Raw genomic sequence first — 25,279 nt, 5'->3', positions numbered from 1 at the left:
GCAAATTGATTGTCCGCCGAGGTGGTCAACAGGTTTCTCAATTATTCGAGTACACTGAATTAAATTCCACGATTTAACTTTAATTGAGGCACGTGGAACTTCAATAAATACAGAATAATTATTATCGATAAATGCTATTAGGTTGTCCGAAATGTTTCTTTTGTTTTATGAGGAAATAATAAACGTACAACCCTTTTTCGTTTTATATTATTTTGTCCAATTAAGTACGATCCATTATGTTCTGTTGAGATAAACATCACGACATTTCACAGACTTGGTTCCACGTTTGTACGAAGGTACACTGTTGTAAAAAACACGTTTACGAAAGAAAGACATTTTTCGGACAACCTATACATAATCATTTTATACAATAAATAATAAATATATTTTCATGTACAACTACTTATAAATAAATTTAATCGTTTAAAAGGTATCGTAAGATTGCACAATCGTGGGCTGAAATAGATAGTCTCTCCATGGTATTCGGTAATAATTAGAAAATTTATAGTCGCGAAGACTCTTGCAATTACAGGGCTTCTTTGAATCTCTTTGTGAAGAAATCGTAGTTAATAAGAACGTAAGAACGTTTAATATCATTTATAAGGGTAATTACTCATTACACTATAATTTTCAGCTACAGAACAAAATAATTGCATAAAGCAACCGGAACAACGTATAACAACCGCTAGTTCTGGAATTTCTCATTAAGGTAGACTCTTGGCTATCATCTTTTAAATACCAGACGGATAGACCTATAAATAATACTCTTCATAAAACGCTTCTTACATAGTTCGCTATGCTACGAGTAACCAACTATAATTGACGAGCTTCGTAATTTTCGATCGATCGAAAGTTCACAAGAACAAAAAAAGACAGCTTTTCGCGAAAAAGCACAAATCGAAATCTATGAAAAATTTTGCATCGCACACGTTGCAATTCGATGAACACGCGTGTCACGTTTCAAGCATGCATCCACGTACGCGGCAGTAATATTTAAGCGCACCTGCACTCTTGCTACGTGGAAATTCATCGAGACGTTTTAATTCACCACGAGGCACGATCGAGCGCGATGAACACTCGGCTGAATTTCCACTCTATGTGTCATCCAAACGCGAAGTTATTCGGGAAAAAATTTTTACATCGCCCCTTTCCACTCGACTCCGTGTCCATCCTTTCTTCTATAGCCTTCGATATCTTTTCTTTTTTTAATCTTCCTAAGCGCTTTAACATCGCACACACACGAAGAAGTAACTGTAATTTCTCATCTATGTACTTTAACCTTATCGTATTATTTCCAATTCCATCACATTTTTCTATCGATAAAAAGCTCCCAGGTCGAAGGAGAATATGGAAATTTCATGCCGGAGAATTTTGTAGAACGTGACCAATCACTTTTGTTGGTCGAAACGAGAGGCAGATTGAGATGTATACAAAATTCGTAAACTGTAGTAGCATTCGTTTAATTTGTAAAATATCTTGTAAAAAGAAGATTCCTTTTGCATGCAGCATCCGTTTAATTTATTCCCTCCTCCCCCTAAATTTTAATCACTATCTTTCTACTTGAGATACGAGCAAATATTTCCTCGTTTTCTTCGATTCCCCCTCGTGTCTATTTATCTGTTTAGTTTTCCTTCTATTATTTGCGCTTCCTTCCTACTGTGACACCATGTTTCGTGTTACAATTTAGTTCTTTCTTTCTGCAACTTTGCTCCTTGTCCCCTTTCTTTGCAAGTTTCGCAAGTTTACAAGTTCTCCCCCGTTATTTTTTATTTCCCTGATCCCTCGAGTACGATCTCTCTATTTGCTCCCTTCACCTTGACTTCCCGTCACGTTTCATCGCGTTTCACATCCGAACACATTTCTCGGGCATATTGAGTTTCCATCAGCTGTTAGGCGAAGGTCCTTCGACTTCCAGCCACACAGCAAGTTTCTCCCACAAGCAAGGAACCTGAAGAACTTCACTCGATTCAAGCAGATCGAGCATCGCACGATGATGTTTAAAGTTTATCTTGCTGGAGAAACCCTCTTTAGAAACGTTTAAAAAGGGGAACTAAAACATCGGTTCATTTGCTTGCAAGTTTTGCAAGCTTGGATCATTTTGTAAAACTTTTTCTACGATGAAAATATTCCCGAAGATTTGTTAAAAATACCTCGAGTACCTTTTAAGAGAAAAATCCTGTTTTCATTTTATCTTCAATGAAATAGGAAATGTAATAGGTGATCCAAAATTGCAATTTACGAGTGATATGTTAATTCCTAAATTTGATTGAAATATTCATAGAAATCAGGTAAAAAATGTTCTGTTCCGCTTGATTGACGCGTAACCTTGAACGTAACAAGTTTTGCAAGTTTAGATCATTTTATAAAAAGCTTTCTGCAAAGGAAAAATATCTCCGAAGATTTGTTAAAAATACCTCGAGTACCTTTTAAGAGAAAAATCCTGTTCTCATATTATCTTCAATGAAATAGGAAATGTAATAGGTAGTCCAAAATTGCAATTTACGAGTGATATGTTAATTTCTAAATTGGACTGAAATATTCATAGAAATCGGGTAAAAAATGTACTATTCCGCTTGATTGACGCGTAACCTTGAACGTAACAAGTTTTGCAAGTTAGATCATTTTATAAAAAGCTTTCTGCAAAGGAAAAATATCTCCGAAGATTTGTTAAAAATACCTCGAGTACCTTTTGAGACAAAAATCCTGTTCTCGTATTATCTTCAATAAAGCAGCAAATGTAATAGGTGGTCCAAAATTGCAATTTACGAGTGATATGTAAATTCCTAAATTTGACTGAAATATTCATGAAAATCAGGTACACAATATACTGTTTCGTTTGGTTGACGCGTAGCCTTGAACGTAACCTGTTCGAAATTGTGCACCGAAGCGAAGCTATTAGGAACTAAATGGTATGTTGCTTCGTTAACCACATTAATAATATTCTGATGAGGGAAAAGCTTTACCTTCAAGTTGAGAGCTAAGAGCTTTCTCCTTGTTCCGTAGAAAATTGAGTAACATCGCACGTGGGGAAAAACTTATGACAAGTGTTTATCAAATGCGATATAAAAGTATTAAATGGGCGAATGTCACTTGTTGCGCTACCTCAAACAGATTTCTTTTTAATACGCGATAGGAATTCTAATTTCGCGATGTGAAATTTAAATGAAATGTGGAACAGAACTTAAAAAGACGAACGAGGAGCCGCAAAACTACAGGCAACAAGTGTATTTAGTATCATAGCATCATATCCCTGGGGCATCATATAAATAAATTACTGACGCTCTTCACGATATGATGTAGAGGTTGAATACAAATAGCCATAAATCGAAACAAATAGCAATATAGTTAGTAAAATGTTTCAAACGAATCTCTACAGTAATCTATCATCCGATATCGTGAAATTTAATATTTCAACATTATTTAATTCCAGAATTTAATATCGAAGCTTCTAAATTCGTTGGTGGAAAGTTTCGATACGAGTCAATGTTAAAAAATGTCTGCGACTCGATATCGATGACTTACGAGCCTTACAAAAATGTCCAATTCTACAATGCAATATCCACGAGCTTCCAAGAATTTTGAAATCGTGTCAATTTGCTTACCGCATCTACCGATTCCTTTCGACACGAATAAGCAAATTACTGAACTTCTTCACGTATCATTCACACAAAAACGAATACTAAAATTCGATCGACTTCCTTTTGCCATGCCATACACGCACTCCATACATTTTGTAATACTTTGTCCTTTGTTATGAAGTATTATTACTCCTCACGAAATTTTCCACGCGACGATACGATTGTGACAGAGGTTTTAGAAACGTGATCTTGGAATGCGAACAAACGCAGAAGGAAGAATATTCGGTTTTGCATAATTTACAATTTATGAAATTTTGATTTCTTTATTAAACGAAATATATTATTATATAAATATTATATAATAATATTATATAATAATATATAATAATTATATAATAATATATTTCGTTTAATAAAGAAATCAAAAATATATAATTATATATTATATATATAAATATTATAAATATACATATTAAATATATTTTTTTATAAATAGGCTCATGGTTAATGTAAATAGTTTTTTCATTATTGTACGGTTGATTATTATAATTTTAGATTTAGAAGGGATCAGAAAAAAATTAATTAAGCAGAGTAGTTTAGTAATTAAATAGGGATCACGTGTCTAACGAACTTACCATTCGTGGGTTGATGTTCCCGGTAGCCAGGATTATTTATGGTAGCTGCACGAGGATCACCGACAACCCTAATCTTCGTCGGATCACCGCCTCGTCGAGCATAAATACCTTCATATACTGCGGTGACCAGCACACCAAAGTTCAAAGCGATAGCAGCCAACTGTAACAATAAGTTTCATATCCTTTGGTTGATGAAAGTTTCAAACTAACTATGTATATCTGAACAATTTATTAGATAAATTATTTCTTAACTTTAAACATAACTTTATCGTAAATTATTATTTAATATGTATATCTTGCATTATTCAAATGATAACATTCGAATTCACGATTACGGAGACCAAATTTGCCACGATTTTTACAAAATATTCTAAAATAAAGTTTCATTTTCTCTTAGGAAAATAGATCATGGTGATTAATAGATCGAGAGAATTTATAAAGCGAACGTAAGTTTCCTGTCGTAGCCGATTTACCGTAAAATTATTCCCCCAAAAAATTAAACTTCGGTTCATCGGATAAACACACGGTTGCTTGTGCCGATAATTCTTGATAAATCTTTCGATGAAATCAGAAGACCATTGGAACATGAAAAGCACGATAAATACGACGTCCAACAATTAACGCAAATACTCGCAATTATCGTACCGAAAGTTTGCAGTCTGATGGAGCATCGATTATGCACGCTCATTATCAATGAAGCGAGTTCGTTATCATGGACAATTCTAAGCCGCATAATTATCGACCTTTTGTCAGAAGAATACCAATAAATTAACGATTACCACGAACGGACAAGGCTGAATTGCATATGATACTTTAAAAAACATAGTCTATTTTTAAATAAATTATTCGTAAAAATAAATTACCTCTTTTACTTTTAAAAACGGACTTTTGTAAACAAAAATTATCAGGACGCTGCCATCTTTAGGATATATATTACCCAGGAAAAAAACTAAAAAATATCTCATTAATCGCAAAAAAAACTTCTTTCAATCCACAGCACCACGACGTACAATTAGTTTTTCGACATTGTCGCGCCAAAATTTACCATCACTAAAACATTACTAAAATGTTCTAATTAATTAATTACATCAGTATCGTCGAGTTATTACAACAGTGGTACATTAATTCGTCCACCTGGATGTCATACGTTCCCATTGTTCTAAAATCCGTAAGGTTCGTCCATATTGCTCTATATGGAATGCTTTTCTGCAGCACATTAAACAGTTCGTTTTCATGTAGCCAACTGATGTTGTTGTCTCTTGTTGTGAAATACGCTCGATCATTGAACGTAGGGAAAAGAACAGAGGAGGGTGGGAATGCGGAAAGAACATAGAAAAGGTGGAAGAAAACAGGGGATTTAATTAAGATATACAAAAGACGCAGGGAAGCCATTGTTTCACCGCAATAATTAATTCACCGTTGCTTCTTTAGTTTCCGTTGTGCCTTTCCACCATATCGACCTGCGCCCGAGGAAGAGGAAAGAGGAAACGGGAAAACCAAATATACGGTCTCGTGACAATTTGATTAACAAACGCTACTCCCTCTGGGATTTATTTATCAGCCCACACGTAGCGCTGTCATTCATTAAGGACCGAATGAAAAAATGTCGAAGCACGGTTAAATCTTGTACGCAGGAAGAGACTACAGAGATCAAGCTGGTGAAATAAAGCCATGGTATTAGGGGATGCGCGCAAGGGGATTTTAGACTTCGTACGTGCTCCCTCGAGATCGTAGGAAACCTGTATTTTATTTTAATAAAATATTTTATATTTGAATGCAAATCACGAACTTAATATGAATTTATTTTTCAATACAATTGCTGGCGTATACTTTATATTCTATTTTATATTCTCTTCTATTTATCGAACGACGCGACATAATTATTCTTTAAACATCTAAGAGAATTGTTCGATTCGTAAAAGAAATAAAAATAGTACAGATCAGAGGTGACATACTTTTTTGAAATTGCAAAAAAGATTTCCTAACGATTATTTCTTCCCTTGCGAGGGAAAGATTTTCTCCGCTCAATAAGACAAGGGCAGACCCTCTCCCTCTTTACATTCGAGCTATATTCACCAACAAATTACTTTATGATACAAACTGTGATTTTCTTTTGTTAAGTTCACGTGGAACGGTAGAAAGGGCGTTATTATTGACGTCAAGAATAAAATTTCATATTTCTTCTTCGAGTGTTAAAAGACATTCATATGCTAATTTTACCACATTTTTAAATTTATTCTTTTCTTATTAAGAAACGTACAATTTTCATTGATACGATACGCATTAAATAATTCCGCCGAGCCTTTCAATATTTATCTGAAAAGTACGTAACGTTTTCAACAGTCAATGTATTTTATTATATTTGGAATATTTCATATTCGATGAAAGAAAAAGATTGAATGTATCGATTCGAGACAAAAATGTATACGGTGTTATTTTTGTAATATAAAGGAACGTCGGTTTTCTATAGGAACATTAGATCATATCTTTCAATGAAACAGAGGTGAAAGATGTGAGATCTTAGCTCGAACCTTCAACTCCATCCGATCGACTCCACTACTATTATTTTTATTCTATCATCTTCCTTTTTATTTTTATTTTTTTCTTTTATTCTCCTGCTCGTAAAACGTTTTTATAGCGAGATTTCTAATATTTTCAAAGTCTGAAATAAGCAAATTCTTTAAAAGAACAATCAGGAAATTATTCAATAAAATATTGATTTTATACAAATAAATTACTTTTCAATTTTTCCTAAATTCCTGAATGTGAACATTTTCAAAAATTATCTAATTTAACGAACAACACAAACCTACAGTTATTACCAATTATGATAATTGTCCCAATATAATTTGGTATCATTCGTTTTCTCCAACAAAAAGCTTAATCTCATTTTCCACCAATGTCACGGACAAAAAATAAACGTCTCTTATATCTCAGAAAAAAACTATAAAAAAAAAAGGTCAAACTATGGAATCTCGACGATCGTAGAATACCAAACGCACTTCCGGCGAATGTGAAATCCCCATGGCTTAACTTTACATCGTTATAAATCGCAGCTTGATTTTACCTTGCCCTGTTTCTGTTTGTTCATTTTATCCAGCTCGATCTCGTCCTTGGCCTCTCTCAGAAGGCTGCGTCTCTTCTTTTCCATCATCTTGCATCCAGTACTATAGTACTACACCCGTGTGACGATCGTCACGTAACACGGATAAAGTGTATTTCATAAAAAACTTCATACGTTTCACACAGCACAGTTTTATATTCACGAATATGACGGTTCCATGTGCTTCAACATTCGTAACTTTTCGTTCTCAACTTTCGCTCCATTCTTCTTTCCACTTTCTTTTGGTCGAAGAATTAAGAACTTCTTTTATAGTAGAAATTTCTTCTATAGCTTTAACTGTGTAAATTTCTTTAGAAGAAGTTTTCAAAGGTTTGATGAAGCGATTTCGAAGCGATAGATTGTCATAATTAGAAATTTTATATAGTCTTTGAATTAATCGGTGAACAAAAAGATCAAAGAAGATGTTCGCCTTAAGGTTAACGTCCACCGATCACGCGAGTCGTATCACTGATCAATCGTGCAACAGTATCGATAGATAACGCGTCTCGATCTCGTGTTTCATCGTAGCTAGCTACCGAATGGCAACCTGTTTAACAACTTTCGCTATGAAACACAACAATCCTTACGAAACGCTTTACGTTTTTGCGATGAGGCTGCTCCGAATCGCGATCTCGTTTCTTGAAAATTATTTTACATATGCTTGATACACACGTTCGTTAATAGCCTGTTAATAATGAAAAATAAAAAAAGAAGCTCTAAAATCACCATATATCTACTGCTTATCTATGGAATCTCAATTAACAAATTAACACACCAAACACTCGTTGGAAGTTTGTCGACATTCAGAAAACTGATCGACAAAAACTCTGTTCTACACGTCAAACAACAGCTGGGTTAATAAAAGAAAAAATCCGCTAATCAAACATAATCGAATTACACCAAAATTATGGAATATAAATTGTCTGTCGTTAAAATAAAATAATTCCAAGGAAGAAACGGGAACAGAAATCACTGCTATAGTTCGTAGGCCGCGTACACGATCGTGGAAAAGTTGTATGGTAAAACGAAGGAACGGGGACGCACGTTGCTGGCAAACGATCCGCGCCAAAACGTTCACTGAGGGTCCGCCAATGTCGTCTCATTGTTTTTAAAGTGTCCAACAGTCGTGGGTGCTCTGACACATACTAACTAAGCCCCTGCGGGGGGCTTAACGAAACACCTGCGAGCTGTTTCTGATCAGGTGGCCTTTAAGTATTTAATTCCTCGATCGTGCGCGACTCGCGTATACGTTTCACACTTCGTTTGGAATCTGCGTACGGTACACATATTACGTATGTGCATACATTTATTTCAATATGATACGTATATTTGAAACATGCCGTACGATTATCGGTAGAACGATCGATTTCTGTGGCATCGATTCGACCCACCAGATAAAAAATCGGTCGCGTGTTAATTGCATTTAACGTGGAAATTATTCAATGCATACAGGTAGATAGTAAATGTACTGCGATAAGTATAATTTCAGTTGAGCCAAGAAGAATGATAATGGTTAATGAGTGTCTAATTACGATACGTTGTCGGAAACAATGATTACGTCAGTGTGATATTACGTAATCTTGTTAACAGACACTGTTTCCGATTCTTGCGTGTAGATTTTTAGAGACTTTTGAGCGACGAACGATGCTTCCTTCTGTTGTATGGCATAAGTTTCTTTTTATTTCTCCTCCAATTATTTCGAATGGAATTATTTTCTGGTATCCTCTGCACTAGATAAACTTTCATAATACGATTGATCGGCAATTTTAATATTTGCAACGACGTCGTTTGAATTGAAAAGATTTGCTTCGAAAACGAGATTACTGATAAATAGCTGTAAAATTATTTACAGAAGCGCACGTTCCTCTTTCTTATCTCTTATCTGTTATCGGAAAAATAAAGCCAAATAAAAATGTTCATATTGTCAATCTCTGTTGTAATATCAGAAGAATTCCAAATTGTTCAAATATTCCAATATTTGATATCCAATTTATTTAGCATTTATTTTTCTACAAAAAGTTATACTTTTTAAATAACATGTTTTTAACACAGTTTTTTTTAATATAATGTAGCTATTACATTTAAATACGAAAGTAAGGAATCACCATACGTTTCTCTACAACTTTCTTTCATAAAATTATATACGCCGACCGTTCCAAATGTCACTTCGAGACTTAAGTGTACCGTGGAAAACGGTGAAAAGAAGTCGGAATTTCCTACCTAAATACATTTGTCATTCCATTGATTACTGTTCTAATAACTTGGCTGCAGCCAAAGAGAAACTCGACGCATCGGTACGATGTTACGATATACCGATGGATAGTCGAGGCGTATCGTCATCATCATCCTTATCTCTTGCGGTGTTCCAATAACCGCAATATTTCTACAAGTTGACATCATTATGCTACATGCAAATTCGTACCAGTTTCGTTTTAACGTCGATAGACCACGGAGTTTTCTATCTACGAATAAAAAGGCTATTGGTGTGTACCATCGTTAATGAATCTACGAAACAATTAATGACGTAATTTTGACAAAGAAACGGATTATATTCTGGAAAATTCGAAATTTCAAGTAACTAACGTTTCTATTATTTTTCGTCAAAGACAAAAGATCGTAGTGCAAAAATAACTTTTTAATTATCAATTCGCTGATATTACGAATTGGTAAATCTCTGTTCAAGAGGTTCCATATGTAATATTCAAGATAATCCGTAACTGCTGGTACAATTGGGTATAATTAGCTGATTCTACGTAGAAAAATACGATGAAAATGTGAAATCAAATTTTTTCATATGACATTTCTTTTCCGAGAAAATTGAGCTTGAAAATTTGTCAAATATGCTTCAGCTTTTTGCTAATTCCAAACTGAACAAAAGTAAATAATTGACATACATGCGAAGATAAGTAAAACATGTAGTAGATAAGTAAAAAAATACAACTTTTGATAAAAGGCTTTCTTTTCGATAAAATAAATTTAAAACGTTTGGTATCGTGCACGTGTACAAAGTTAACGTTCCTAAAGTTCTTCAAACTTTATTTTCTTGAACATAATTGGAAGAATGTTATTTTACCTAATCTGCACTTAGCCAACTTTAAGTAGACTTGATAAATTTTCGCACACGATTTTCTCGCAATCGAAGTGTCATATGAAAAAATGTTACCTCGTGTTCTCGCCTTATTTTTGTCATGTAGAATCACTCTGTATCCAATTATACTAGCAGTTACAGACCACCCTGTGTAAATACAATTACTGTAACAAATCCAAAAAGCCCCTCTTAATATTAAACGCCAAGCTGTGACTCGTGTTTCATCGCGATATTCCAATAACTAGTTCCCCTGCCATATATGAAATACGAAAATATCCTGCGGCACACGTCTGCTTCGATATAACATAGCGAACATTTACAAGAACTAAGATCAGCTTTATCACGCGTAACTATAAGTGCAAGGTAGCATTTGTTCGGAAAAGCCACGGGACCAAGGCTAATCTGTCCACAGAGTTGCAACATCTGTCCTGGAGTGACTTCGTCAGGAAATTGTCACGATAAATCATGTTCCACTATCGAGACAACGAGAGCCTAGTTCCTCGACAGGTGAACGTGCAACGGTTTCACTTCCTTTCAGATAGGAGCAACAGGTTTCGACGAAGAGGCAACGCGCTCCATCGAAAAATCGTGGAGGAACAGCAGCGATCGGTAGTTTCCCTCGTTAAGTGTACTATGCTAATGAGAAGAATCCTGAAGGAAACTAACTCGATGGACGAGTTAATCGGTCTCGAGGAAAATTACGTTGGTGAAAGTTTCAGGCTAATTTATCAGCACGAACGAAACGGAGATTCGAAGAAGTTGTGGAGAGGAAATTTTGGAAAAAAAGCTAAAGGAACTTAGTCAACGAAAAACGAAGGAATCGGAGAATTAAAGCACCTGTGATAGTGAATTGAAGTAATTAAATGACCAAACTTGTTATTACATTGGTTGGTTTTAGATTTGTTGTATTTCCCATTATTAAAATGTGTGGAAATGAGTAGAAAATTTAATTTTGATATATTTGAAAAAATACAAAATAGACAGTCGTAACCCAAATATTCATAAAAATATAAACACCATAAATATTTATATAATAGTTATACGCATATATGTATTTATTTCTATCATATCTCTTCAATTCTAATCATTTCTGTATACCACTAAAAGTCGATAGTTCAAATAGAATTGACTGCATAAAGTAATTTAGTGTAATGGAAATGAGATAAGAATAGAGGATAACAAATGAGATTATTTCCATAGAAAAATATAAGCTGGAATTAAAATCTATATATTTGCATATATGTATAAATGTAGTAAAAGCAGAGTTGGAGGCATTAGACCAAAATTCTTATTATAGAGATATATAGAGAATACTGGCTCAAAGCTCGAATAACCAGAATATAAGCGAGAGCTTTATCTTGTAATTTAAACACTTCTCTGAGAAATACCTCTTGTTAAAATATTCAACCATTTTTCTTCAGGAAATTTAAAAATATATTTTTTCAACGAAATCTGGTATGTGGACTGGTTGTAGGCACATGAATAAAGACTTAGAAACAGGATTTGCAGGCTTACCTGCATATAAAACGCTTCTCCCCTCGTGATAACGAAGCTGCTAGCTCTGTCATCGGTTTGTAGGGCAAACAGACTCGCTGCTACTATTGCCAAGGAAGCTGCAACAAAAATATTCATACTCTACAGTTTTCTCTAAACAGAAAATATATTATACATAATACGTATCTAGATTTTTTTAATTCAGTAAGCAAATAATTATTTTGTTGTTTAACGATTAAAATATTTTAAAAAAATTGCAATATTTTTTTTTTTTTGAAGAGGCAACATTGACCGAAGAGGAAAAATTCATTCATTAAACGCGGTTGACTGCACGATCTATGAGTTTAACGCGTATCACTTTACAGCAACAAGATCCACCGCAGATATTCGATTCTTCGTCTAAGGGTAAGTAGGCCAGTAAGTAGACAAGTGACTGGTAATCCTACCATGGTCAGCCTATTGCAAAACTCTCCAACACTGTCTGATGCAAAAGGACTTCTCCGCCTGAATTACGTCCTACAATTTCCACGTGTTCCGTAATTTTGTAAATTATAACAATTTAAAGAATCGTAAAGACACCGAATTCCCCTACACGTAATACGACCTCGTTAAAATGTATAAAAAATACAAATAAAAGTTGCAATCTCGGAAAATAAAGACGCCAAACGTAATCAATATATCGTTAATTGCAATTGTGGGGGTAGAAATAAAAAAAGTCATATTAAACAAAGAGACCGGCGAGTAGAAAATGAAACTGAGGCACATTTCCATAATTAAATAAATCTTAAAATTCATTTCCATTTATATTTTCCACGAGACTATTCAAACCATCATAAAGTTCTACCTGTATCAGACACGTGTGCTAATCAATTTGCAATTAAAGTGAAATATTTACCCAATGCCATATATTCGACTATTTCGTTCCAATTTATAATATTCTCAAATAACAAATTTCATTTGTTGCTTCTCTTTTCTCATTTAATTGTATCGTATATTTCACGCTTAATTAATATTCACGCCTACTTCACTCAAACAATCCCGTTTCGAAGACCAGTTTCGCAATTATCAATTATTCAATGGAACTCAACTATAAACGAGTTATCTTCAGGTAACTCGCATAAGATAGTTTCCTGTTTGCAACCTGATTATCTGATATTTATCAATAGCGAATGTTAACCAGATGTAAATGACCAAGAATTTCAAGCGGGTCGTAATTAACCTTATCAGAATCGAATTTTTCCTTATAGAAAATTTTTTATTAGCTATTAATAGTAAAAACGTATGTTTTTACTTAGTCTTCTAAATAATGTCTAATTTATTAAAAGTATAATATGCGCATACGAAACATCCTTAGACTGCGGATATCTATGCAAATGCATGTTTTTCTAAATATAATTTTAAAAATAGAACTTAGGTACATCTTGTTTGTTAAATATTATAATGAGCACTTTGAATACGTTACATATTTATATATATTATTATATGTTTATATAACTATATAAAAAAAATTGTATATTAAAATCTACGGTCTAACCATTGCACTGAATGGTAAATAATAGTTGATATTATCGCATTAATTCGAACGATTATATTCTTAGAAATACTCACTGGCCAATGTAGCAAGAGCCACTTTCCCTATCAGAGCAGTGCTGTACGAAATAATAACTCGTTTGGCCGAGGAAGCCATCGCCAGTTGTAGCACGGCAAGACCGACCAGGATCGCCAAAAGGGCAGAGGCGGCCGCAGCGGCTAATCCTGCCACCCACACAGCCACTGAAAAAAGAGAAAACCTTTGTGTCACTTTCGATTCGTCATCTTCCACGATCCATTTGCTTCGATAAAAGGATTATTTCCATGATAAAGATTACTTCCAAGTTTCTACAGTCTTGGAGACTTTGCCTTGGCTTATTTATGTATTTTATGGGTAATATCAATGAACGTATAATATTAAGACATTCGTTTGCGAATGTGAATCTTCTGTGACTTTTTGCAAAAGGATTTTTATATTTTGTTAGCAGACTGCTGGAATAAGCAGTGAAAGCATTTGAGTTATTTCATGGTGTTGGAAACATGGTCAGATGTACTTTTCTGAAGGAATCTTATAATACATTTCTTTTATTACAGATGAGATTCATTTAACTATTAATTGTATTATACGTAATGAAAATGTTATATGTTAAATGTATTTTTTTTTTTTTTTTTTGAAAAATGATTTTGACTACGGGAGGTAAGGTAGGTAATGACATCTAAAATAAACTCACACACTGGCTGGAATCTGGAAACCCCTTGGCCGCATCTTTCTCTACCGTACAATAGAAGCTTGCATTGCCTCCAAGGACCGAAGTATCCTTTCTCGGCTGCCGAACCAGCTGTAAAGTCAAAAGTAAAATCACGTTTGATAATCTTCGGTAAAATGATATAAGACTATTTGAAAATACTTTTCTTTCATATCCTAGTCTCAAATACTCAGTTTTTCCATGACACCTTAACAATTGGAACTTAGTCGTTTGCTACAAACGTTTACCAAATACTCGTATAATTTATTAATTGCTATACTCATTTTTAGAATACATTACAAGTATTTAACATAACTATATAATTCTAAACAACATAGATAACAACTACGATCTTCATCTTCTCTTTCACTTTAGTTTCAACATCAACGATCAACTGTCACAAAGTTAAAGCTACAAGTCCTCAGTTTCTGTGACGTAACGACCCAAGATTCTCTTTGATCAGAAAGCCACTGAAGCGTTACCACAGTTCCCTTCTATAAGTGACACAGCGTCCAAGCTAGTTAACGCACGTAGATACCATAAAACATGGGAGCAAACGACGCGGTCTCCGAAACCGATAACAAATCCAACTCGTCATCGATTTTATCGTACTCGTTTGAGCTCGACAAATTTTCAACCCGATAAATCCTTCCTGGTCGCGAGTATTACGCAACTACTCGAGCAGCTCGTGACCGCGAAGGAAAAAAAAGACGGATAACGAGCGGCAGAGCGACGTTCCTAGTCGCGAGAACGTGATCTCGACGACGATCTCGAGGAGAGCACGGACAATTGAAAACCGCAATTTCGCGTTGCTCGTTTTGCCGTTCAAACGGCCCATAAAGTTGACCTATACTCTGCGTGCGTTTGCTTTTCTTCTGCGTTCATTTTCTTTCTTTCAGAAGCTGCTAGAATAAAAGTAGAAAATCTATCCTGCGTCGTCGAATGGAAATCGATATTATCATTTAATGGAAAAAATTTGCAGTGATACGCTAACGTTTAAAATTTAGAGATCGCGTTTCTTGAAAGCTGATTGAGATATAAAGTATGTAGAAGCTACACCGATCAACTTCGTCGTGGTTAATGAAAAATTCAATATTGTGCACTCTGATATTAAAACGAAGAAATTCCTATCTTTATAGAATTTATAATTTAAGGAAATCTAATTTATGTAAAGAATTTTGAAATTTGGTATGTATAGTAGGTAATACTGTAGTATGTATGATATGATCAAGCTTCAAATTATTCGAATATTTTTGACTTATCAGTATCAAAAATTCTGATTTAAATGTATTGTTATATAATTCTTTATGTAATTTCTACTCGGTAGTATGTAATTGCTTCGTCCTTGATAAAAGATCGTTGATAGGAGGATATTGCGTTTAGTATTGAGCGAATTTTGAAGGATGTATCGTATAATATTTCACAGGACGAAATATGGTTTCCGCTGTTATTGCTTTGTTACATGACCGATGAATGGTGGCGGATTAAAAATTGCGGAAGACAGGGTGCGGTTCGAGTCGAGAAAATGATGGATGGATAATTTATTAGTTTATGTTCCTGCGAATATTTTGCAGACGGTTTCTGTGTTATCATTTGGTGTTACATTTGGGAACGTGATAAGTGACAGTGAGGCGTTTCATTGAGGTGTAAATCTGGGGCGTTGATAACTTTAAATGAAAATTGGCTAGTGGTGTTCTATTTTCTATCCGTTTCCTTTTCGTAAAAGCTTAATGTACATTTGACATGGTAAAATATAAGAAACAGAAAAAGATACTGTTACATCAATATTTAATTGGTTATTATATTTTATTATATTTTGTACGAATAATGTAAAAATGTGAAATAAGATTTCTATTAACATTTACTCGGAAAGGTCTAAAGTCATGAACATATAACACAGAAATTATAGAAAGACACAGTTGCTGTTAAATTGACTGGAAAATATGTCTGACATAGACAATCCGCTTTCCCTTGGCATCTCACCATTTACCTCTCCCTTGCTATTCTACTTTGTTGGCTTGTGTTTTACCGAAGTGTATGACATCTTCGTTATTAAACAATCACTAATAGTTGTCTAAGATCCTCCAGTCGTAGTAGTATTAATCTCGTTAAGATGAGAGGAAACTTTCTCTTCCCCCTACGATCACCAATCACGCAACAATCTTGCAAATATTCTAGATAATCCACGAAACGTTCTTATCGTATAGCAAAATTAACAAAACTCCACGCGGACATTCAACATCGATTCGTTAGTTAATTCAATTAAATTACGTCTAATTAAATAAAATAATTGAATAAATATCCAACTGATTAATTCGATAAATAAATCCCAATTAGTAGTTTGATGAACAAAAAATAACAAAGAAAAAAGTAACTATTCGAGCAAATAAAAATAAGAAGTCGAACAAAACGTTATGTAAGATCTTTGTCTTTCTCTATTTTCTTGAAACTTGATCGAGATGCTCAAGGAACCTAACAACCATCATTCGAGAACTTCAAATGACCCATTCAATTTGTCAACTTGGAATTTTGTTACGAAATAACGCCGATATAAATCAATAACATGGAAGAAGCGAATTAATTCTCAAGTTTACGCGAATATTTCGAAACGTTGAACATAGTGTCAGATTGCCGAATGGTTCGTGTGCTCGCGGCCTGGTTTGCTTTCCTCTCGAAAATCGTAAGCTCGTCAGGGCGCGCGAACAAAAATGCAATTTGTCACGGCATTGTGGCTCGCGCTCGCGTATTCGCACACGACGTGTGAAAAAATCGAGTAACTGGGGCAAGAAACGTTCAACACGCGTTCCTTGCAATTCGTATTAATGTCTTTTCCGCTTCGACGGCGTTCCCGAAGACCAGATTTCGTTGTCCACTCCACCACCACCACCAGTTCTCGAAAGTTAGAAGCGTTCAGATTACGTTTTCCCACTAATTATCAAACCCGTCATTTTCAAATGAACTTAAGGAAATCGCCGAGCCAATTTCTTGTCAAAGATGTATATCTTAAGCTTGAAAATTCAAACGACTATCGTGGAAATAATTTGTAAGAGAATTGAAAACTTTGATCATTAATTATTAATTAAGGAATTAAGGAATTAAGGAAACGTTCGTTTTTTAATTCAATTCCTTGATGTTATTTGAGTCTGTCTGAAAAATTCCTACAATTAATAAGAATTCATTTAGGATTGTAGATAGACTAGTTTCTAATTATTTAACAGCGAACTGTAAGGTCTAATTGCAGTAGAAAATTATTACACTCAATCACGTAACGATGAAAAAAAGTTGTTTCCTTTATATTATAGATAATTCCCACTGGTTCTGAGAATCTCCAATAAAATATTTACCTGCGCTCCATATAAAAAAAAATAGTTAAGATCGTTCTATTCTAAATTTTAATATCGTTCCTGTTAAATATAGTACTACTTTTTTAGCAATTATAACACTTCTATCCTAAATCCTTTTTACAATTAATTCTTACAAATTTCTTGATTTTCTCCAGTCTTGTAGATAAAATATTAAAATTAAAATAGATACATATTAGAATCTTTACAACGTAAGACACATTTTCATTCCAATCTCACTTCTTCATGAGTAAAAATTTGCATATCCGTAATGGAATCGTCGTTCTGTGTACGATAGTAACGATTCCCAGGGTGTAGGAAGTAGTTGATTGCAGTTCTACGGGTCAGAAGTTTCTACATAGTCTCAGGAGAGCAGAGTTGCATCGGTGTCGAGTTCCTTCAACTGGGACTTGCCGTTTCGCATTTCATTAAATAATATATGTAGGCTATCGATACAGTCTGACACACATTACTATCTATAAATTATATCGCACTTCATAAATTAAGAAAATTATTCATACGTTTTTAAGCATACCTAATTCCATAATAATTATCATATAATCTGATATTAATCGAAGACCATCTTTCATCAAATCTAAAAAGTTTCCATTGAAATCAATGTTATGCACAATTAGCACCGCTCTCTTTCTCTCTCTCCTTCTCTCTCTCTCTCTCTCTCTCTCTCTCTCTCTCTCTCTCTCTCTCTCAAGTCTGCTCATAAACCGTCTGCTCGATACAATGAGTCGCACTTGCATCAGTTTCATTGGAAATGCCATTCTTCCACTCTGTATTCCATCGCATTGTGCATAGTGATTCTCAACTGTTTCATCGATGCATACGGTTCGATGCAACATTTTAAAAATTCAGTACCAAAAACGAGAATATTATTATTGGTTGAGAACAACCAGTGTTCGTGCAAGAGATAATTGCTAATAGATTGAAGGTCACGGGTGAAGAATATGATAAGTCGTATTTCCTGAGTTTCATAGAAGAGCAATGTTAAAATGCAAAATGCTGTCAGTTCCATACCAAAAGCATCTTTGCGTTTGATGTTGGGATAAAAATTTGTTTTTTTGTAACCTTTCTGGATATTTAAAAAAAGGATAAGAATATCAATTTTACAGAGAAATATTAATTATATTAAACTAATATCATACGTCTCCTACAAACACTGTGAACTCATTACCTTTTTTCAAAAGAACAGAAAGAGAGAGAGAGAATATTTAAAAGAGATACTTAATTGCAAGGAGACAAAATCGATAAAACCCCATTAATATCACGCAGAAATTGAATAATCAGCAGTTCAAACAATCCACCAAATTTTGCGAACGACACTTGTTATATCTTCAACTTTTCAATAAAATATTCTTTTATATTTTCATCGACAAGCTTCCCACGTTTCTTAATAATAAATCCAGTATTTGATGAACGTGATCGGCTAACGAAGAGAATCGAATATCAATTTCAATATTACTATCCGTAGAATCCGACAAACCATCAGTTCCATGAAATAACCATATCAAGCTGTTTTCTGTGATATACCCACATTGGTTACGAAACGCAACGGTGAATTATTATTTCCAACGTGACTAGCGTTCTATACGCGTCGTGATCATTGAAAATCAGTCAAAGGGCCGCGTGGGTGCCGGTTCGCTTGCTAACCAGCTAATCTAATCGCCGCTTCGACCAGTTTTACGACCTTCCGCGCCGACTCCGATCGCCAGGCGTTTCTAATCGTCGAACAATTGCCCCGTAGGAGAGAAACCTAATCCAGAAATGGACGTCATGCACGGTTCGCGTAATAATTTCCACTTTAATTATCGTTGGTTCGCGCCAAGCTGTTTCGCGATACACTTAACGAACTCGTTGCGTGAACTCTAAGCGTCTCACGATACATAGCAAGAAGCTATCGTATGAATTTTTGCAATGGCGCGGTGAAATCGGCAACTTTAACAACAAGTATGTCGGCTTCGAAAACAATGTTCTAGGTCGTGAAACAATTAGACGATTGTGTTCCACGTACGAGACACGGATGTGAAAATTGAAACGAGGGGAGAATATAATAGCGCGACATTGAATCCACATTGCCGTAAATATAATAATGAAGAACACGTATTTGCTCCTGATCACAGGTGAAAAGTACGATAAGTTGATTTTTGTTCATTTTCTGTCTCTTACGCCAGTTGACGATTAGGAAGTTATTTTTATATTATATATATGAAAATTTTATATCGAAATGCTTCTTCCGATACGAAACGTTGGAAAAGGGAGTGATATAACGATTTTGAAGAGAATTATCTTTTACCGTAAGATTTATCGAATTGCATAACGTTGTCTCGTAAAATTTATTGGATTATTCGATTCGTTCGCAGAATTTGCACGATTGTTTGATTTTATAGGATAGTTTGCTTTCTTTACAATTAATTGATGGTCTTCGCTGGAGGAATGTTGGATTGATTATTGGAAAATACAAAAACAGTTGCCGATCGGAGCGTATAAATATTTCCTCGTAGAGAAAACTCGAAGAATATTTACTCCTTTTGTATGATTTATCGGATTATTCAATTTTCTCGTAAAATTTAAGTTGTTTGATTTTACAGTACTCCCTCGTCTTCTTACGATTAATTAACGATCTTTTGTTGGTAAACGCGGTTATTATTGGAAAATGTGAGAAATACACTTTCGTAGTAGGATTTATACGATTCTCCGATACTCTAACAATAGCTGTTATTTCCAGCATCGTGAATTCATTGTATTCTATTTATGGTTTCGCGCCATGAAACAACGTTTTATTTTAGCGTTGTAGTTGCTAACGATTTTTATCGTCACAGCACGAGTCAAATAAAGTGCTCGTTTATTTATGTATTGGCATAAACGCGCTTTATCGACCGTAGCCGAATGTTACAGTACGATGCGCTACCTTCGTTGTTCTTTTTCTCTTTTTTGTCAATTTCAATAGACGAATTCAATAGAACATACACTCTGCAATTCGGTGAAAATTGGCACGTCGAAAAAAGAAACCCCCATCGTTGATACGTTTCGATATTGGAAATATAATATCAGCTGTGAAAATGCAAAACGAAATATTAGCAACGATGTTAAATTTTTCTACGCGTTTAAAAATAAATCTCACAACGATCGAACTTTTAATAATCGAAAACTACACTCGCGCCGTAGCGGAATCGGTATTATAAAAAATAATCTACGTCTTGATTCATCGTCGAAAACTATTCAGCTCTGGAAAATTTCTTATTTTCAATATCTTGATGATTTAATTAGATATATATATATCCCTCTGTTACATAATTATCGATAGGCTCAGAAAAATTATGTAACATGATGAATATTTTGTTCAAAGAAATAGAAATATACCGAACAAGAATTAAAGATCTTTCAAAGATATTCAAATATTCTTTCGCTTTTCTGGAAATGCACAAACACGGACAAGTGTCGATTTTATTACGAACCGGTTCAATTAATTAGCTCGAAAATATCACCATCATGGAACGAATTTATTAACCTTCGCTGCCTTATGACGTTACACAAATTCGAAATAATATTCGAAATTACTGCATCGTTGGAAATGACGCAGAAGATTATACAACAGTAAAAGCAGCGAAAAATTACACGTGTAAGCACAAACATACTGTAATGCAGACGCGTGGAATAAACTCCATATGCGCGTGTGAATTACGCAACGCGTATTTGCAGTGGCTGCATCAACGGTGGTATTAATAATGAATCCAATGGCAAGGTCAAACGTGCTTGACCTTCGTTCCTAGGATGAATATAGTTATATATAGTCATGTAGTCGTGCTCTTGCGTCTGCTCATTTCGTACAGAAGCATCCGGCGGACACGTTTTATCGCACACAGGTCTAATGAACAAAATTAATTAACGAGGTGCTGCTGTTACGATATCACGCTAATGGAGTACATTCGAGTCGGATCATATAATGTCACGACATTATACCACGTAGCTAAAAGAATCTGGATTTTCTATCGAAGATTCACGATCCACGTAAATTAACTCTCTATAATACAACTTGGCAGCTGTGTGCTTGCGTATCTATATTTTTCAAGAATTATCCTTCATCCAAATTATAAAATATACTGAGTTCCAGTTTACAGCTGAAAGTACAGATATTTACAAAGTTCGACGATTGAATTCCAAATAAGAGAGAGAGGAAAAAGATGAAGTGAAACAGATGTCAGAAATCTTTAGTAGATAACGAAATTCACAAAGTTTAGGAAAATTCAAGAACAGAACGTTTCTTTCGTTAGCTTTATTTTTACTGGAAATTTAACTAGCAATTAAGCTTCCAACGTTTCTTTCAATAATAAAGTTAACGATCTAGCCAGGCGGACTAAACTATTCAAATCCAGAAAAATAGCAGATCCCGAGAAATAACATAACTTTGTAAATTCCATCTCATTCTATTAGATTCTATTAAATTCTATTTTATTAGATTTTTATTCTGCATCTGTTTGGAAATTCTACAGCTTCTATTTTACGTATATTCCATAATTCGATCTCATTGAACTTTGTTTTATCCTACCTAAGTATATCTGTTTGAGAAATAGATAGACTTTGACAGAAACTAAAGACCCTATTATAGTTGAATGATACTTTTACGACACAGATTATAACCTACGTATATATACGAGCGATTCTGTAATAATCTGACACTGAGGGCAAGCCATCGATCTTTTGTGATCGCGTGTACGATCACGGAAACAATTTACACGTTGTAAAAGGATCGACGTAGAGGAGGCAGATTCGCAACACGACACGCGATTAATGCATAAATCGGTCTCACGACGATTCGTCTGCCGTATCGACTACCGGACCGTAACTACAGGGGATCCACGAATTAATCCCATGCGGAGAAAAATGATTCCTTGCTTCTTCAATGTCATTCGTTTCGAAAGATGCACGAAGTGTGACGGCTTTTGACCGCCAACTACGTCGAGGAACGATGAAATCGGCTACCAAGACCACTTCACTTTCCTCGTTGTTTTCTTGTAGTACATTGTCAGCAATTTTGTATACGTTACTTTTTTCAGACCAATTTTTTTTAATAATTCACATTAACAAGTTTTGACGCTGTTCGCCTTTCTCTGGTATTTTTATTACAATGTTTATAATTTGTAGTATTTTTACTGTGTAAGAAACTGATTGTTATATATGGTACTATAGCATTATTAGTAAATAATATAATTATAAATATAGTATTTTTCAAATGCAAATATAGTAATATTTCAATACTGAATACACTTGCCATTGCAACATCGTTTTATATCAATTTTTGTCTAAAGATCAATCTGTCTACAAATGATGATTTTTACGTACAAATGAATGAAATTTCAATCGTAGTAAATTAACGAAATATTTGGTATACTTATTTAAAATCATAAATCAAAATTGTTATTATTTAAAACGACGAATTCTATGAAGAGAACAGATCTAACGAATACAGCTGTAATTAATGATTATCTGCGTAAAATGAAAGGATGTTGAGCTAGTAACGGTTATCGCGACAAAAATTCACTATAGCAATGCAACTTTCACCATTAACACAATACCATAGCCGAGGCCACCTAACAAGAGCATACAAGGATATTCAGGTCTTCTCTCCTGTTCGTTAGTGCTCCTCTCTTAAACGCATCTAACTGATGATAAACGTGGAAACATGTATTGCACAGTATTACTTATATGTACTAACTAATTGTCGTGCATCTAGATAACCGCTTAGGGTTATATTAACTACATTTTTTATCACGTAAAGGAAATTTTAGTAGATGATTTAGTCTTGAAGTTATGTAATTTTGAGTCGAAGAACAAAGGAAAATTAACGTTAATATTTGCGCCTGTTGACATTCCTGCGACCGAATGGTGTAATATCGCGTTCCACGATATTGTCGCACAAATGCAGCGTTATACGTTGCGACATCCATTTACGAACGCTGCATGTGCAAAGGTATAAATAAGAATCGTTGGGAATGTCGAATTCATATCGCAAATTCATACCTTTGTCGACTGATTATACAACCACCTGTACCAGAAACCCATTTTTAAGTTACAAGTTAAAAGCTTCCTTGTTTAGAGAACAGAACTACGTTCTCTAAAAATGAAGATCGCAAGCAACGGTATACGATAACGCTATTTCCGTTTATTTTTTTTATTCTTATATGACGATTTTGATATGACAAAACTGAAAAGGAGAACAATTCCTTACGAATAAAAGATATAAACCTTGTAAAAATAGAGCGACAAATTTATTACATTTGATAAAAAAAAAACAATAATATTATTATCATTAAAAAGTACGTCTTAAACCAAAAGCAGAAAAAGATCTAAAAGATCTAAGAAATCAAAAAATATAACCTCCCACGTTATTCTTCAGTATCGTCTTCAAGTGTTAGAATTCTCCGAGATGAAAAAGATAAATGACGTTAAGTAGTGACTTCCTATGTCTATCGCGTATAATCATTGACAATGAACCAAGAAAAACCAGAGCTCTGGCAGAGAACGCGAAAATTCTGAATAAATCCAGCGAATAACAGAATTTCACGGATCGAATGCTACTCGTGAGAATTCGCAAAACAGTCAGCTTGCTAAGCGATAAAGTCATTTGCAGATAGCGTATTCGCAGCGGGTGCGAAAGAAAAGAAAAACGAGTATGCCAAAGATAAGGGTGGTGGGCAAGAGTTATTCTCTGCTCGACCTTGTCTCGTCGAACGTGAAATTATAGGGGAGCCTAGCAGAATTTATTTCCTTCATTGTTTAATCTCCTTACGGAAATGAGAATTTTCCTGCAGATAATAAACTTTCTGAGCCTGAGTTTCTCTCTCTCTCTTTCTCACAACGGTGGAACGTTATCCAGACACGATGATACCCGCTAACGACACTTTTACGACCGTTAAAGGTAAACAGAATGAAAATTGTTGCAACACGACGACGTACTTCATTTTGTTCGTGAGAAAACAACGCGCCTGTCTTTTTCCACGGTGCCATTGAATCGCATATACCGTAATAGCGTTAACTTAATTTACAACTCCATCAAAATTAACGTAGGAACGAAAGATCTCGGCGATTTAACTTCTCTGATTTCAATAGATTTCAAATTTCTGTAGGTAACGCGATTTCTATCTCATCTACTGTCCATAATGAATTTTTGAAATGTCATCGATATTGTATTTTATACGCGAGCGAAATGCAAACACGCGGATGGATGGAAGAAAATTTGGAACTGACGCTTGCTATGAGACACCTGCTAATTTTAAGTGTAATAAAATACATTCGAAATAAAATGTTCGAAACATAGTTTAATTTTGTAATTACGATATCGTGTAACGTCTACATTTTGCATGATAGCGTTTTACTATATTGATAATATTTATTTATTCTCAAATATGCATGTGTATATATTATATCTATTGTACCTGTAACTTCGTTTTGGCAAATTACGATATTTCTTTCATATTGCGTATCTTCTGAAATTCATTATATCCATCACCGTATTAGTTTGAATGTGCGATTCTACGTATATTTAAAATTGCTTCAGCTGCAATTGCTGAAACGTGTGACATTTGTTATCGTGCTTAGATTGCACGGAAATTTCATATCCTTATTTGCATAATATAATACACAATTTTATTATACCGCGTGTAGCTACAGGGCACAAAAGATGGAACGTTTATCGTCATTGTCGTAATATTAAGCCGCGCATGGTTTTGTTCTTGCAAACAATGCAACGCGAAC

General features: G+C 34.5%; 1 protein-coding gene across 2 annotated transcripts in view; it reads right to left on the bottom strand.

The window, feature by feature from the left end:
• The window catches only part of LOC132907800 (uncharacterized), a 56,721-nt gene that overhangs the window by 5,947 nt on the left and 25,495 nt on the right, over positions 1–25,279 (bottom strand). For both annotated transcript variants that reach the window (XM_060961203.1, XM_060961205.1), the window contains 4 exons: positions 14,160–14,267; positions 13,507–13,671; positions 11,920–12,017; positions 4,214–4,373 (listed from right to left, as the gene is read on the bottom strand). In XM_060961203.1, the coding sequence (XP_060817186.1) occupies positions 4,214–4,373; positions 11,920–12,017; positions 13,507–13,671; positions 14,160–14,267 (531 nt within the window). The remainder of the gene's footprint in view (positions 1–4,213; positions 4,374–11,919; positions 12,018–13,506; positions 13,672–14,159; positions 14,268–25,279) is intronic.

The sequence above is a fragment of the Bombus pascuorum genome, chromosome 6 (assembly GCF_905332965.1).
Source record: "Bombus pascuorum chromosome 6, iyBomPasc1.1, whole genome shotgun sequence".
In the NCBI taxonomy this organism is placed as follows: domain Eukaryota; kingdom Metazoa; phylum Arthropoda; class Insecta; order Hymenoptera; family Apidae; genus Bombus; species Bombus pascuorum.
This window is presented reverse-complemented; position numbering and strand designations above follow the sequence as displayed.